Source organism: Rhinoderma darwinii, chromosome 2 (genome assembly GCF_050947455.1).
Source record: "Rhinoderma darwinii isolate aRhiDar2 chromosome 2, aRhiDar2.hap1, whole genome shotgun sequence".
Classification (NCBI taxonomy): domain Eukaryota; kingdom Metazoa; phylum Chordata; class Amphibia; order Anura; family Rhinodermatidae; genus Rhinoderma; species Rhinoderma darwinii.
The window spans coordinates 249,236,039-249,252,839 of NC_134688.1; the positions used below are offsets into that span (position 1 = coordinate 249,236,039).

The 16,801-nt window shown below is 47.2% G+C and overlaps 1 protein-coding gene across 1 annotated transcript in view; it reads right to left on the reverse strand.

Annotated features, from left to right (window-relative positions):
- NT5C1A (5'-nucleotidase, cytosolic IA) overlaps nucleotides 1-16,801 on the reverse strand; it is a 55,359-nt gene that overhangs the window by 24,330 nt on the left and 14,228 nt on the right. Inside the window, exon 3 of the mRNA XM_075853053.1 lies at nucleotides 1,181-1,310. Coding sequence (XP_075709168.1) covers nucleotides 1,181-1,310 — 130 coding nt within the window. The remainder of the gene's footprint in view (nucleotides 1-1,180; nucleotides 1,311-16,801) is intronic.

The window sequence follows — 16,801 nt, forward strand, 5'->3', positions numbered from 1 at the left end:
TCGACTTACCTGCAAACGCCGATGCTGCTGCAGAATCAACTGTAGCCTCTGGTGCCGATGTGTCCTCGTTCGTCCGACACGATGCAGGACCTGGGGAAGTGACGTCACAGCGTGATCTCTCGAGAACACGCTGTGTCTGCACTGCCAGAAGCTGGGCATTGTGAAGAGAAGTGGATGATACTTCTATACACAACGCCCAGCTAGTAAAAGAAGTAAAAACGCCCAGATGTAACGTTAACAATACACGCCCAGTTGTACTTTTACTGTAAACACACCCAGTTGTACTTTAGAAAGCCTCATTTACATAAATATAAAAATGGTCATAACTTGGCCAAAAATGCTCGTTTTAAAAAACAAAAAAACGTTACTCTTATCTCCATTGCAGCGCCTATCTGCTGCAATAGGAGATAGGGGTTGCAAAATCTGGTGACAGAGCCTCTTTAAGGCTGTATCCCTGCTTTATAATCTTCTCATGACCATTTTAGGAAGATGTACAGAATGCGTATAAGATAATCTTTTGTTTAAAAAAAAATAAAAAAAATAATCATTCTACAACATTTATATAGGGGTTTTAATAAAGCATACTATGTATGCTCTAAAATAGTTTTATATTCTTTATTATTATTTAATCTCAGAAACCGTGGCTTCAGGGGTTAGGGAGCAGTATCTCTTTACAATTGCTTGTACATAGAATACAACCATAGGGAGGTTTGTATATATCCTGTCAATGTTAATGAGCATATATAAACAACCAACATATACAAAAATGAGCAAAGTGACTGCTATTATTAGTGATTACAATATGTTCCGTACCTACATCATATACTGTATGTTTCATTAGATTAGGCATTTCCAATGCAACAAACATGCATACTTTCCCAGTAGATATGAGGAAGACTAATGATTAATATCTGTCTAAGTGACCAAATGTTTTTGTCTAGTATTATCATGATAAAAAATATACTGCTTCTAACATTCTAATATTGTTGTATGCCAGGGTAGTCCTTTTGCATATGCGTTTGCTATGAACAGTGAATCCACCACTGCCCTCCACACCAACAAGGCTTATTAGCCCTGCACTAGATTGTGGAATTGACTGGTGGCCACTGAGGAAACACACAGCATAAATGTACTGGTAGCAAATGTCGGATTAGTAATGTGATACAAAGTACATACTTACTGTAATGATTTATGACATTAATCAGTCTTACTCCAACTTGTGCGTGGTTATTGGTCATGAGGACTATATCAAACAGATCCTCACTGTCAGGGTATAGCTCACGTAGCTGGGTGTTAACAGCTTCTAGGGCCTGGCATGGAAGAAGAACACATAGAGATTAATGTCCAGAAGTTAGAACCGTAATACAGAAATAGAAGTTTACAGGAGATACATCGGAAAATGAAATGCTTGTGTATTTTAGGTCTTCAAAGTAAGTGCATATCCACCCGACTTGCTCGCACATATCAGGAAATGGTCATTTTCAAGATCTTGTCACAGTTGTCACATATAAGCTTCAAACATTATTTTTTAGTGTATATCCGTGACATAATTTGGAAGAACATTCCTTGAGTTGGAGCCAACAGCAAATCTGGTCATTGACAAATAATTTCAGACCCCCTATTGGTATTAAGTGTACTCATTGTTTCTTTCACCTAGCCCTATTGAATATTTTAGAAAAGATTTATTTGTGTTTTGTGTGCGTATGTGTGTGTGTGTGTGTGTTTTTGGTTTCAACTGTGTTTTTATTGAAAATTTTTCAACAATATACATATAACTTAGAGCAGCATGAAGGGCCATGCAATTCACATAGTAAGACAGTAACTTTCAATAGACAGACAAAACATCTGGGAAAAAACACAGGGGTTTAAGGGGGTGAGGAGGGGGGGGGATAGTCGGAGCTCCACCTACCACCTAATCTTGAGTTCCCTGTATCCAATACTTGTCCCACGGGTCCCACACCACTTTGAACCTGTCCAGTTCATTGTCAATAGAGGCCGTCATATGCTCCATTGTACGTATTTCCCTAATTCTAGTTACTAAGTCGATGTGGGAGGGAGGGGTTGTCTGTCTCCATTTCCATGCTATCAACGTCTTAGCGGCTGTAAGAAAGTGTCGAAAGAGTCGAGCTGGTGATTTCCCCAAAGACCTAGGGGGAACATTTAGGAGGTAATGAAGAGGGTCTAAGGGAATATCCTGCTGCAACACCGCCAATGCCAAGTTCTTAACTTCCAACCAATACTGTTGTACCAGTGAACAGCTCCAGAAAATATGGAACAGATCACCTCTCTGACCTCTACATCGCCAGCAATCCGACGGAATACCCGGATTGAAGCTATGCAGAAAGGCAGGGGTATGGTACCAAAACATAAGGATTTTATATTGGTTTTCCTTATATGCAGTGCAGATGGAGGTTTTAGCTGCTTGCGACCAAATAATCTGCCACAATGAGAGCGGGATGGATTTATTCAGTAAGGCCTCCCACTTCAACATGTATCTATGCCCAGGCGGAGGGGAACCCTCCGGGGATAGCAATAATGCATAAATGGCTGAGATAAGCCCCCTAGTGGTGGTAGCATACCGACATAACCTTTCGAAGCTTGTAGGTGCAGTAACCCGCGTGGATCTAAAAGTTTGCTGCATGTAATGTCTAACCTGAAGATAGTGAAAGAACGCAGCGGAGGGAATATTATGATGTTTTTGAAAGTATGAAAACGGGTGAAGCTCTTGCGTGTGGGGATCAACCATATCAGCCAGGTGAAATACCTCAATTCCCGTCCACAATCGGACTATTCGGGAGGTAGTGCCCCCCGGGATAGTGGGAGTGTAGAGTACCGAAGTCAAGGGCGGGCAACCCGATGCCAAATGGAAGCGGTTTTTACAGGTTTCCCACACCTCCCTTTGAAATCTCATGGGACCCAATAAAGATGCAGTCGGCATTACTAGTGGGTCACCCCATAACAGGGAGTTTGGGTGGACCGGGGCCATCCATAGCTTCTCTATTTCGGTCCATTTATTGTACGCCCTTAAAGACACCCAGCTGGGTATGCGACGGAGGTGTGCCGCCCAGTAGTACTTCACCACATCAGGGACCGATAGCCCACCCGCAGATCGACCCGATAATAAAACTGATTTCGGAATTCGATGTCTGCCGGAGTGCCATATGAACCTGAGGATAGAAGACTGCATAGCCCGCAATTCCTTCATAGGTACTGCTACCGGCAAAGTCTCAAAGTAGTACAGTAATTTAGGGAGCAAGGTCATTTTGACCGCTGCTATGCGCCCAAAAAATGACATGGGAAGAGGATCCCACCTGGCCATTAGCTGACGTAGCTCTACAAACAGAGAGGGGAAATTAGCCTTGTAAACCGACGTATAGGAGGGAGTGAGTTGAACTCCTAAATAAGTCAGGGAGGTTTCCTTCCAGTTGTAGGTGTAGTTGTGTTTGAGTAGCTGGAGCTCCTGGTGTGGAACATTAAGAGGGAGCGCTTCCGTTTTAGATGTATTAGTTTTATATCCTGACAGCCTCCCATACCTACGGAGAACTGTAGTAAGGTTAGGGAGGGAGGTATGAGGTTTAGTGATAGTCAAGAGGACGTCATCTGCAAACAGGGAAACCTTAAACTCTTTATCTTGTATCTGGACCCCCGCTATATCCCTGGATTTCCGTATTTGAGCTGCTAAAGGTTCTATGCATAGCACAAATAAAAGTGGGGATAGGGGACACCCCTGACGTGTACCATTCCAGATTTGAAACGGAGGGGAGGTGGAGTGTGGGAGTTTAATTGCCGCTGTTGGTTTGGAGTAGAGACCACGCAGTGCTGTCAAATAAGGGCCCGAAATCCCAAATGAATTTAGAGTTTCGAACATAAATGGCCATCCCAAGCGGTCAAACGCCTTCTCTGCATCTAGACTAAGAAGGATCGCCGATTCCTTTTGCTTTTGGAGGGCATCAATGAGGTCAAGGGCCCTTCGTGTGTTGTCTCCTCCTTGCCTAAGAGGCACAAAGCCCACTTGGTCTTTGTGAATCAAAGAAGGGAGCCAAACATTGAGTCTATTAGCTAGAAGACGGGTGAAAATTTTTAGATCCGAATTCAGAAGGGCTATGGGTCTGTAATTGGAGCACTCTGCGTGGTCTCTACCCGGTTTAGGGATCAGCGTGATATGAGAATGCAGGAATGTTTGAGGGATGGGAGAACCCTGTAGGAATTCATTAAATAACGAAGCCATCCGTGGAACCAAGATCTCTGCAAAGGTCTTATAATACCCATATGTAAAGCCATCTGGTCCAGGGGCCTTACCACTAGGGAGGTCCTTCAATATATCAAACAATTCCTCCGCAGAGATCGGGGCATTCAGGGATGAAAGCTCCTCATCTTTCAGTTTAGGGAGAGCACAGGAAGAGAGATATGCTTGCAGCGTTTCCCTCCGACGAGCCGGATCAGGTGGTAAGGTATTTGGCAGGTGGTATAAGGATTTATAATAGTCATGAAAAAGTGTGGCTATCGTGTCTGGGTGATGCTGGAGTATGCCCGCCTTATCCCGAACCGCCTGTGGAGTACGAACAGTCGCCTGATCCCGCAATAGTCTGGCCAGAAGCGAGTGCGCCTTATTACCTTTGTCGTAATATTTCCTTTTTGTGTATAGTAATGACTTTTCTACCCCCTTCATAGCTAAGTCCTTGAGTTGTGCTCTAGCCTCTATCAATTTCCGTAGTGTCGGGACCGCCGGTTTAATCCCCATTTCTCTCTCCAACTTAGTAATTGTCCGATGGAGAGCCACCCGCTTGGCCCGAGAGTCTCTTTTCAATCTAGATCCCATTACTATGCATTGCCCTCTCATCACCGCCTTATGCGCCTCCCAAAGAGTGGATACTGAAGGAACCGATCCCTCATTAAGTGCATAAAATTCCCGCATATGCCCGGCCAGGCTGTCCCTAAGAGAAGGGGACTTAATCAAAGTTTCGTTTAAGCGCCAATGACATACTCTCGTATTTGGTTTCCCTATCTGTAGGGACACAGAAACTGGTGCGTGATCTGACCAAGAGATGGGGTCTATATTCGCCCCCTGGAGCGCACGGAGGGCAGGGACATTACCAAAAAAGTAATCTAAGCGTGTATGAGTGCTGTGCGTATGGGAGAAGAAGGTATAGGACCTATCACCTGGGTGATCCACTCGCCACAAATCATAGAGCTGGTGCTCTCTAATTAGTTGCCTAAAACGTGTAGAAAGTCCTGTAAGGGTGGGCGTCGGAGTAGCGTGTGTAAGAGAGACCCTATCCATGGACGTGGAGAACGGGACATTAAAATCTCCTCCCACCAGCCATGCCCCCCTAGGAAGCTTCTGGAGTTTAGAAAGGAGTCTACGTAGGAATGGAATCTGTGCGGTATTAGGAGAGTAAACGTTACATAAAACGATGGGCTGTCCAAGCAAAGTCCCCTCTATTATAACATATCTGCCTTTCGGATCTAGATGTGAGGTGTGAACTTGTATGGGGCAGGAAGCTGCTATCAAAATGGCCACCCCCTCCCTTTTGCGACCTGACGAGGCAGAGTACACAGCAGGATACGCCCCTCGGGCAAATTGGAAAGTTCCGGATGAATCTAAGTGTGTTTCCTGCAGAAAAGCAACTTCCGCTCCAAGCGATTTCAACTCCCTGAGAAGCAAGCGTCTCTTCACATTGGAGTTGAGACCCTTGACATTAAGTGTGACAAATTTAACCATGGTCAAAGATGTATGAAAGAGCAAAGAATGATGTGGAAAGTGCGGATGTATACAGCTCACAGTTATGTCGGGGCCAGTCCCATGTCGGTTTCAAAGCAAGCAGTGTTCTACGGCGTCCTTCTACCTTGGAGGTTCTTGGAGGATTCACTGTCGTCTCAAGTGTTATTTCGGATGAAAGTAGGAGGGGAGGGAAAGACACTGGGGTAAAGACGTACCAGGGAGACAATACACATATCTGCAGTGAGAACAAAGAGAAATGCATGAGATCAATGAATTTCAAACACACTCAGAAAATACTACCAGGGAGAATACTATACCCTGGGGCGGGTGATATTAAAGCAAAAGAAAACTGGTAATACAATATTACCCTTTGCAACTCTCTCTAAAAACAGAGGGAGAACTGCAAAACAAATTACCCCTATCAAAAAAGGAGGTCGGGTCTCAACAGTCGAGGAACCTAGTACAAAAGTACGTATAAATACGTACAGGCCGAGAAAAAACAAAAAGGGGGTGAAAGAGCCAAGTGTATCCCGGGCAATCGCGCCCTGCCACAATTTACGTTAACGAATTAAAGCGAAACAACATAAAATCAGAAATATAATCCTAAATGCATTTTTAGCCTAGGATAGTGCAACTGGCGAAGGGAGCAGCTGGTATGGGTGACCAGGCTCCTTCACATATATTACGGAGGTGCCGTGTATCTGCGCAGCGTCAATCAATTCAAATCAGGTCTTGGTGAACTTCGGGTAGACTGTCGTCTTGGAGAGGTCCTCCGCTTATTTCGGACCGACTGCCAGACTGGAGGTGGAGACGAAGGCGGCAAAGGAGTCTCCCAATTCTGCATCTTGGGCGTTGGTATACCAAGGGAGTCACAGAAATGAGGCAAATCCCCTGGGTACCTCAGGGTTGCAGAAACACCATCTCTTCGGGCTGTAAGGGAGAACGGAAACCCCCATCGATAAATAATATTGTGGTCCCGTAGGGCTGCGAGAAGTGGACGAAGCAGACGTCTTTTCTGTAACGTAATCCAGGAGAGATCCGGGAATAACTGAATCGGCACACCGGCATACTCCAGGTCTTTACGCTGACGGGCTTTAAGCATAATGTCCTCCTTAGTGCGGAAATCCTGGACACAGCAGATGATATCTCTGGGCTGAGATGTAATGGATTTTGGTTTCAGTGCTCTATGCGCTCTGTCAAGCGGTATCCGATTAGACGGGGGTGCACCCAAAAGGTCGTTAAAGATAGTCTCTAACACGATGGGAAGATCTTCAGACCCCGAGGGCTCCGGTATGCCCCTTATCCTTATATTATGACGGCGACCTCTGTTATCCAAATCCTCTAGATGCAGTTGCATATCTCTAATGGACGCCAGCTGGGAGGACACTGAAGACTGTATCACAGAAACATGGCGCCTAGTGGCATCGTGGTCATCTTCTAAAGCCTCCACCCTCGTAGCAATCTGCTGTATATGCTGCGACACCCCCGCCAATTCTGAACGAAAAGCTGCCTTCACTTCTTGTATCATACTCTTAAAGTCCTCTTTAGTGGGCAACTGTGAGAAACATTCCCTCCACATAGGGGGCACATCTGAAGGAAGTGAGGCTGAATCCTCCAGGTCAGAATCTGAGGCATATGCAGGGGCCTGGGCATAGGGGGTCAAAGATGGTGTATCCCCCAGATCGTCTCTCCTCCCCGGCTGCTGGATCGTGGGCCGTTGGGGTTTAGGTGCAGGCCAAATCTGTAGGGCCATTTGTGCTGAGGGCTGTGACATTGGTGGTTCAAGCAGGTGTACTGGGGCCTCTGACTGAGCTGATGCTCCTCGTGGCCTGGCCTCCATTGCTCCTGGGATAGGGGACCCCCTTCCCTGCTGTTCACAGGACGAGGTGGAGGACAGCTTAGGGGAGCTGGGAGGGTGAACTTTAGCCATCCGGCTATTCAGCTTACCCTGTACGTGGGGCACTGTCTCCTCTCCCTGCTCGGACATCTCCCCTTCCTTCTGACACGAGGCTGTCCAAGATGGCTGCGGCTGAGGGAGCGGCGTGGCTTGCCGCCGAAGAAAGTAGCCGTCGATCGTTGGTGGAGCGGCGGCGACCTGGTGCTGTGCTGCAGGGGTGAGTCTAGACCCTTGGGGTCTTTTTTTCCCCATATGAGGCACCTTTCCCCGCTGTAGGCTGCTGGATCTGCGTGGCAGGGCGCGGAGCTCTCAGTTTATGCGACCGGCGCCATCGACTGCTGGCCACGCCCCCCTGTGTGTGTTTTTGTGTGTGTTTTTGTGTGTGTGTGTATGTATGTATATATATATATATATATATATATATATACATACATACATACATACATACATACATATATAAAATCACTTGTGTTTATTGAATTGATAACCACATTATTAGCAGCTGCCACTCTAGATCGCAGAGTCATGGAGGGTGTTAGGGTATGTGCACACACACTAATTACGTCCGTAATTGACGGACGTATTTCGGCCGCAAGTCCCGGACCGAACACAGTGCAGGGAGCCGGGCTCCTAGCATCATAGTTATGTACGATGCTAGGAGTCCCTGCCTCGCTGCAGGACAACTGTCCCGTACTGTAATCATGTTTTCAGTACGTGACAGTAGTTCCACGGAGAGGCAGGGACTCCTAGCATCGTACATAACTATGATGCTAGGAGCCCGGCTCCCTGCACTGTGTTCGGTCCGGTACTTGCGGCCGAAATACGTCCGTCAATTACGGACGTAATTAGTGTGTGTGCACATACCCTTAGGTGTATTGCAACAAATGTTTCAGATTTAAGCCCCACCCTAACCCCCGCTCCGATTGCCCCCCATATCTTCAAAGCCATCTCTGGTCCTAACCTACAGATATTAAGTTTTTTCATCCTGGGTGCCTTGTAACATGACTAATACCCCTAATTTGTGCCAAGTGGTAGTTCTTACAGCAGGCTGTCCCCGCACTAGAATCACAGAGTTCCTCTCCAGTGAGAAGTATTTTCCAATGTAGTGTCCCTGCAGTAAATACAGCTAAGCACTCGCCACTAGCACTAACCACATAACAGTGCCTATATTAATCTGCCAGCCAAAGTGGTGCCCTTAGGCTATGTTCACACGGGGTCTTTTGCCGAGTTTTTTGACGCGGAAACCGCGTCGCAAAACTCGGAAGAAACGGCCCGAGAACGCCTCCCATTGATTTCAATGGGAGGCGTCGGCGTCTTTTTCCCGCGAGCAGTAAAACTGCCTCGCGGGAAAAAGAAGCGACATGCCCTATCTTCGGGCGCTTCCGCCTCCGACCTCCCATTGACTTCAATGGGAGGCAGGAGAAAGCGTGTTTTATGCCCGCAGCGCTCAATGGCCGCGGGCGAAAAACGGCGCGATAATTGCTGTTCACACTGAGTATTTTGGGGGAGGAATATCTGCCTCAAAATTCCGTTTGGAACTTTGAGGCAGATATTCCTCCCCCAAAATACTCCGTGTGAACATAGCCTTAGGCTGGGTTCACACGTGGCGGAATTTCACTTAAATTCCGCTGCGGACACTCCGCAGCGTTAATCCGCAGCGGAGCCGTTTCTCCATTGACTTTCACTTTAATTTAGCAGTGTTCGTTTAGACGATGCGTAAAATTCCGCTGCGGAGCATAGGCTGCGGAGCGGAATTTGGTGTCCGCAGCATGCTCTGTCTGTTGCGGAGCAGTGGCGGACTCATGGCGGAATTTCTCCATTGACTTCAATGGAGATTCTAATTTCCGCAATGAAGTCCGCAGCTGTCATGCACATGTTATGTGTGCTGCGGATGCGTCTTGCTTTTTTAACTTGACATTTCTTCATTCTGGCTGGACCTATGTATTTCTAGGTCTACAGCCAGACTGAGGAAGTCAATGGGGCTCCCGTAATGACGGGAGCGTTGCTAGGAGACGTCTGTAAATAGTCACTGTCCAGGGTGCTGAAAGAGTTAAGCGATCGGCAGTAACTGTTTCTGCACCCGGGACAGTGACTACCGATCACAATATAGAGCAACCTGTCAAAAAAATATAAGTTCATACTTACCGAGAACTCCCTGCTTCTGTCTCCAGTCCGGCCTCCCAGGATGACGTTTCAGTCTAAGTGACGGCTGCAGCCAATCACAGGCCAAGCACAGGCTGCAGCAGTCACATGGACTGGCGCGTCATCCAGGGAGGTCGGGCTGGATGCCGAAAGAGGGACGCGTCACCAAGACAACGGCCGGTAAGTATGAAAATCGTTTACTTTCACTAGGGAAAGTGCTGTCCCTTCTCTCTATCCTGCACTGAATAGGGAGAAGGGAAGCACTTTTCCCGCAGTCCGCAGCAGCTAGTCCGCATCAATGTACTGCACATTTTGTGCAGATCCGCAGCAGAATCTGCAACGCAGATTCTGTGCGGCATTGATGCGGACAGTTGCAGAGGAAATCCGCCACGTGTGGTCATGCCCTAAGACTGGATTCTCGCATTCAGTTTTGATGCAGTTTCTTAAGCCAAAGCCAGGAGTGGATACAAAAGAGAGAAAATGTATCAATCTTTCCCCTATAATTTTCCTTCCTTTGGGTATGTTCACACTGAGTTTTTTGACAAGTTTTTTGACGTGGAAACCGCGCCGCAAAACTTGCCAAAAACCGGCAGAAAATGTCTCCCATTGATTTCAATGGGAGGCGGAGGCGGTTTTCTCCCGCGAGCGGTAAAACCGGATCGTGGGAGAAAGAAGGGACATGCCCTATCTTCGCGTGATTACGCCTCTGACTTCCCATTGACATCAATGGGAGGCAGAGAAAGCGTATTTCGCTGCGTTTTATGCCGCAGCGCTCAATGGCTGCGGGCGAGAAACGCCGTGAAAAACGCAATGAAAATCGGCGTGCAGGCAGAGGAAAATCTGCCTCAAGCTTCCAAACGGAATTTTGAGGCAGATTTTCCGCCTGCAAAAAACTCTGTGTGAATCCAGCCTTTTGTATCCACTCCTGGCTTTGACTTAAAAAACTGCACCTAAAACTGCATGTGTGAATCCAGCCCTACAGTTATGCATGGCGTTGGGGAGTCAGGAGCCACAAGAAAAAAAAATCAGACGGTTTTGAGTCTTGACAAAGGTTTTTTGAGCCAAAGCTTGAAGTAGATGCAAAAGAGACAAGATGTATTAGTCTTTTCTCTATGCTTTACCTTTATTTTGCATGCACTCCTGGCTTTTGTTTTAAAAATTGCATCAAAAACTGTATCAAAACTAAATGGGTGAATCCAGCCTGCAATATTTGTTTGCCTGGTACAGTGTGCTTTCTATTTATGTAAAAGTTATGTATGCTTTCACGTATTTTGGTAAATTGTGCACCATGATTATATAGCTACATGGTATACTTTTAGGTCCCCTGCTTATACTAATTTGTGTTTACAGGCCCAGGGTTTGAAGCTGATTTTAAAAATTATCCTTTCATTACGTATATCAGGCAAACGACAACCAAAAAAAAGGCAAATTGTTGATTTTACTAAGGGTACGTGTAAGGGGGTGATACGGCCCTTCTAAAGTGAACTGTCTTCCCTGTGCATCTTCCATGTTTAGTGGTATTTTTCTTCTGTGTTATCCTGTGTATGCCTGTCATATTATTAGCAGCCACAAGGTGTCACTGCAGGACGAGTGACTGAGGAGACAGAGCTGGGTGACAGGAAGTGGAAGTGAGGGAGAGCGAGGTGACTGAGGGGGAAGAAAGAAAGAGGACTTGTGTGACAGAGAGGGGGCACAGTGACCAGGCTGCCGCCATTTGTAGGAGAAGGATCCTTGGCTCAATGTTCCTGGAGGAGGACTAGCTGGACATTCACTACAGCTCAGCAGTGTCAGGAGACACAAGGGAAAAGATGTCGTCTTCTTCAACAGAGGAGCAGAAAGCAGAGGTAAGGGTGGTATGCCGCGTGGTAGTGAGTAGCTCTCACTCTGACCCGCGGAGGCGCACGCGGTAATATATCCGCCGGACTCACGCCGTAGCCAAAGGGCGAGGGGCATAGCTTCCACCTTTGGGGATTCCGCAGTGTGAGTGGTAGCACCACAGTGATCCGCGGAGACGGCCCATTTCCTTCTTGAGACCCGCCGGGCCGGGTCAGTGAGCGCCAGGCGCAGCCACCCATGAGCTGGTAGGACTCCCACGAGGGCGAGTGCCTCAGCTACTGAGAGACTTGATTTGAATACTGTATTGTCGTTATTTGGCCTGTTTGAAATTGTGATTTTCAGTAAACCGTTTATTTGAAAAGAACTGAGTAGTGTTGTGGTGTCCACGTTTAGTCTTACCTAACACGTGGCGTCACGAACAGGATGAGCCAACCAGGAACTTTAGCGGAGTCTGCCATCAGTGCCCCAGGCCCACCCCCAATTCTGTTCCCTATGGGGGCAGCCATGTTAAATGTGCCCAAATATGACGGAAAGAGTGTGACGCTGATGGATTGGGCCGAGAGGCTACGAGCAGCGGCCCGACTCTACCAAGTACCTCCCCCACACCAAGCGGATCTCGCGTTGAGCCTGCTAGAAGGAGATGCTCGTGCAGCAGTAGTAATCCTCCCAGTCAGTCAAAGAGCGACCCTGGAAGACATCATCACCAGGCTCGAAACCCTATACGGAGACACTACCTCAGTTACCGATTTACGGAAAAAATTCTATACCCGTAGTCAACGGGAAGATGAATCCGTCCAACAGTACTCGGTTGCACTCCAACGATTGTGGAACCGACTTAGCAAGAAAGATCAAGAGGGGTGCGCGGCTGTCCCTGACCCGGACAGGGTGCTGCGGGACCAATACTTGTCTGGGTTGAAGAATAGAGCGCTAAGAAGGAGCCTCAGAGACTATATACGGACGGAGCCGCATACCGCCTTAGTGGACCTAGTTCGAGAGGCCATAGAGTGGCAGCACGAGGGAGAGGATGGTGCTCACGTTAGTGTACACAACTCGACCGAAAGGGGACCGCCTCCGAAAATGGACCCCACACCAGAGAGTGCTTTCCTCCGAGACTTTGCCAGGGATGTGAGGGAGCTCATGAGGGAGATGAGAGAAGAGATCAACCAGCTGAAGGCGGCAAGTTCTACCCGGGAGGACCGTCCTCGGCAGAGAAGATTTGATCCGGCCGAAATTCGCCGGTGTTGGGAATGTGGCCGACCAGGACACCTGGCAAGAGACTGTCATGCCCCTAGGATGAAACGGCCACCTTTAAACTAGAAGGACCCGCTGCTGAGGGCCGGGTGGCGGAAGTTCCTTGTAGAGGCCCTCTATCATCCACACAGAGAGCTATTGGGTGCTGCACAGGAATACCAGCAGTACAGCACAAGGTGTGGAATCTTAGCCAAGTGGAAGGAAAGTTTATTTCTAGTCAAGTAAAAGGGACGGTGAAGTGGTTTCATGTCCGAAAGGGCTACGGTTTTATTCGCCGAAGTGACCATAAAGGCGATGTGTTTGTCCACTGGTCTGCTATAAAGAGGAGCAACCCCCAGAAGTCTCTGCGCAGCGTTGGAGAAGGAGAGATGGTAGAATTTGATGTAGTGGGAGGAAGAAAGGGCACTGAAGCTGCCAATGTCACAGGCCCCGGTGGTGTTCCAGTTAAGGGAAGCAGATTTGCCCCTGACCGGCGGCGACCCCGTCGGCCCTTTCACCAGCTCAGGTCAGAGAGTTTAGAGGAATCGAGAGACCCGGCCATAGGTCAAGTGTCAAGTCAAACGTCTCGTGACCAGCCATCCCTCCTTTCCCCTGCAGCTGCGGAATTCACACCAGCAGTCTTGCAACGTCCGATGTTGGTAGCAGCCAACAAGCCAGGACCAGGATTGATTACTAAAGAACCACCGTTTCAACAGCCTTTCGTCTGTTCAACTGACCAGCCTAAAGATCAGCGGGACCTGTCGACCGTAAGACAACCGGATGCAGTGGGATTCCAAGAGGTCGACAAAAAGGAGAACACAGCTCTACAAGGATGGGGAACTGTAACCGCTACAGAAATGAATGCCTGGCTAGCCTCTGTGAGTGCAAGGGACTGCACTCGAAAAAGCCGGGGGAAGTGTAAGGGGGTGATACGGCCCTTCTAAAGTGAACTGTCTTCCCTGTGCATCTTCCATGTTTAGTGGTATTTTTCTTCTGTGTTATCCTGTGTATGCCTGTCATATTATTAGCAGCCACAAGGTGTCACTGCAGGACGAGTGACTGAGGAGACAGAGCTGGGTGACAGGAAGTGGAAGTGAGGGAGAGCGAGGTGACTGAGGGGGAAGAAAGAAAGAGGACTTGTGTGACAGAGAGGGGGCACAGTGACCAGGCTGCCGCCATTTGTAGGAGAAGGATCCTTGGCTCAATGTTCCTGGAGGAGGACTAGCTGGACATTCACTACAGCTCAGCAGTGTCAGGAGACACAAGGGAAAAGATGTCGTCTTCTTCAACAGAGGAGCAGAAAGCAGAGGTAAGGGTGGTATGCCGCGTGGTAGTGAGTAGCTCTCACTCTGACCCGCGGAGGCGCACGCGGTAATATATCCGCCGGACTCACGCCGTAGCCAAAGGGCGAGGGGCATAGCTTCCACCTTTGGGGATTCCGCAGTGTGAGTGGTAGCACCACAGTGATCCGCGGAGACGGCCCATTTCCTTCTTGAGACCCGCCGGGCCGGGTCAGTGAGCGCCAGGCGCAGCCACCCATGAGCTGGTAGGACTCCCACGAGGGCGAGTGCCTCAGCTACTGAGAGACTTGATTTGAATACTGTATTGTCGTTATTTGGCCTGTTTGAAATTGTGATTTTCAGTAAACCGTTTATTTGAAAAGAACTGAGTAGTGTTGTGGTGTCCACGTTTAGTCTTACCTAACATACGTCCAGACGTGGCAGAGATCTCCCATCGTGGATTTAGCCGCAGATGCGCATCACTAAAATGCTCTGTAAGGCCGGGTTCACATGTAGCGTAAATACTGCAGATTTTCCGCAACGGATTTAGCAGCATAATACAGTAGCAGCAGAGTGGATGAGATTTCAACAAATCTCATCCACACGCTACGTAAATGATAAGCAGAAAAAAGCTCAGAAATTGACCTGCGGTGCATTTTATTAATACGCAGCATATCAATTGTATTTGCGTAATCTCTGCTTTTTTATTTTAGGTAGGTTTTCCCTATTGAATTTCATTGGGAGGTAAAAGCCACAACAAATAGCAGTTGTTGCGATTTTTGCAGCGGAAAAGCTGAGATTCCGCCACCAAAAATCGCAACTCAGAAAAAAAATAATTGTATACGTGCTTCTTCGTCCAGGCCGGCCTCCTGGGATGACGTTTCACAGGCTGCAGCGGTCACAAGGGATGAAACGTCATCCCAGGAGGCCGGTCTGCAGGATGTTAGAGGGTAAGTATGGGCGTATTTTTTCGCTTCTGTTTTCCGCAGCAAACATTTCAGCTGGAAAACTGCACCACAATTTGGTACCGTTTTTCGGCCGGAACTCCCTGCAGGTTGGATACGCTGTGTACATTTACGCAGCGTATCCGCCCTGTGTGAACTTCCCATAGGTATAGTTCTGGAAAGCACTACAAAACACGTAGGAGATTAAAGATAGACAATATAAAGCTAGACCAGAACTGTGCAAAATTTATCACAGTGGTGCATGTTCTCTGATACATTTGGCACATCTTGCTAGACATGTGTGTCTTCCTTATGCCATACCTCATGCCCTTTTTTCTAGACACTTTTCAAAACTGCCTAGGAAGGTGCAAATAGTGTCTAAAATATGTGCCACGTACACCACTTTTTTGGCGTAATTTTGCCATTATTCTGCCACATTTTGCTTAGTTAGGGTATGTGCACACGAGAACTGTCTTTTACGTCCGAAAAGACAGATTGTTTTCAGGAGAAAACAGCTGCGTCGTTTCAGACGTAAAAGCTCCTCCTCGCATTATGCGAGGCGTCTTTGACGCCCGTAATCTTGAGCTGCTCTTCATTGACTTCAATGAGGAACGGCTCAAATTACGTTGCAAAGAAGTGTCCTGCACTTCTTTGCCGAGGCAGTCAATTTACAAGTCGTCGTTTGACAGCTGTCAAACGACGACGCGTAAATGACAGGTCGTCGACACAATACGTCGGCAAACCCATTCAAATGAATGGGCAGATGTTTGCCGACGTATTGTAGCCCTATTTTCAGACGTAAAACGAGGCATAATACGCCTCGTTTACGTCTGAAAATAGGTAGTGTGAACCCAGCCTATATCTCCCCTGTAGTGGCTGTTATTCTGATAATTATTCTTTTCTTTTTAAACACTAGTTTTTGTTTTTTGCTTTTTTATTGAAGGATAATAACATATGATAAGGATGCTAAAGAATAATAACATAAAAAAACTAAAGATCATAAGTTAGGTTACAAAATTGGTTGGAGATAAATAGGCCATGGTTAATAGAAAAGACTATCAGTTATACAATGGTATTTTGAACATAATAGGAATCATTTTAAGTAAATAATGAGTTGGCGGACATGTTATATTTACAAGTTAACCAGGTTTTCCACTCTTTTGTTAAGGGCAAAGGCGGACATTTATTCGAACCAACAATTATCATTAATATCTCTTATTATGTGAATTTTTTTTTTTTTTAACATAGTGGAATTTTTTTTTTATGCAGCAATTATTCCATCCACGAGAGTCAATGGGTTTTAGCTCCTGAATTTCAGAAGTTTTTACAAGTGCACACGTTTTTCGCGGCGTCCATTACGGACGTAATTGGAGCTGTTTTTCAATGGAGTCAATGAAAAACTTTTCAGCTTCCAATGTGCTCTGCAAAGGGCTCCATTACTAGAGCGAAAATGAGAGGGAACATCTGGCATCCCTGTCTAGTTCTATTACTAATTGGAAACCTCCTGGATAGGAATCTGGAGGAGTACACAGTAGCATTAGAATACAAAGCCAAAACTGCAGATAAGTAATTTCCAGAAGAAAATGACATGCCATCAAGATCCCATCTGTGCCTAGCCGTTGCTACTGTCTGGACTATCACAGGTACCCATGTGTTTGGACTATATATATTAACTTAATACATTGTAGTTTGACCAGCTGCCATCCTGCTACGGCGGTGCGGCCCAGTGGGTCCACACACCCACAGATCA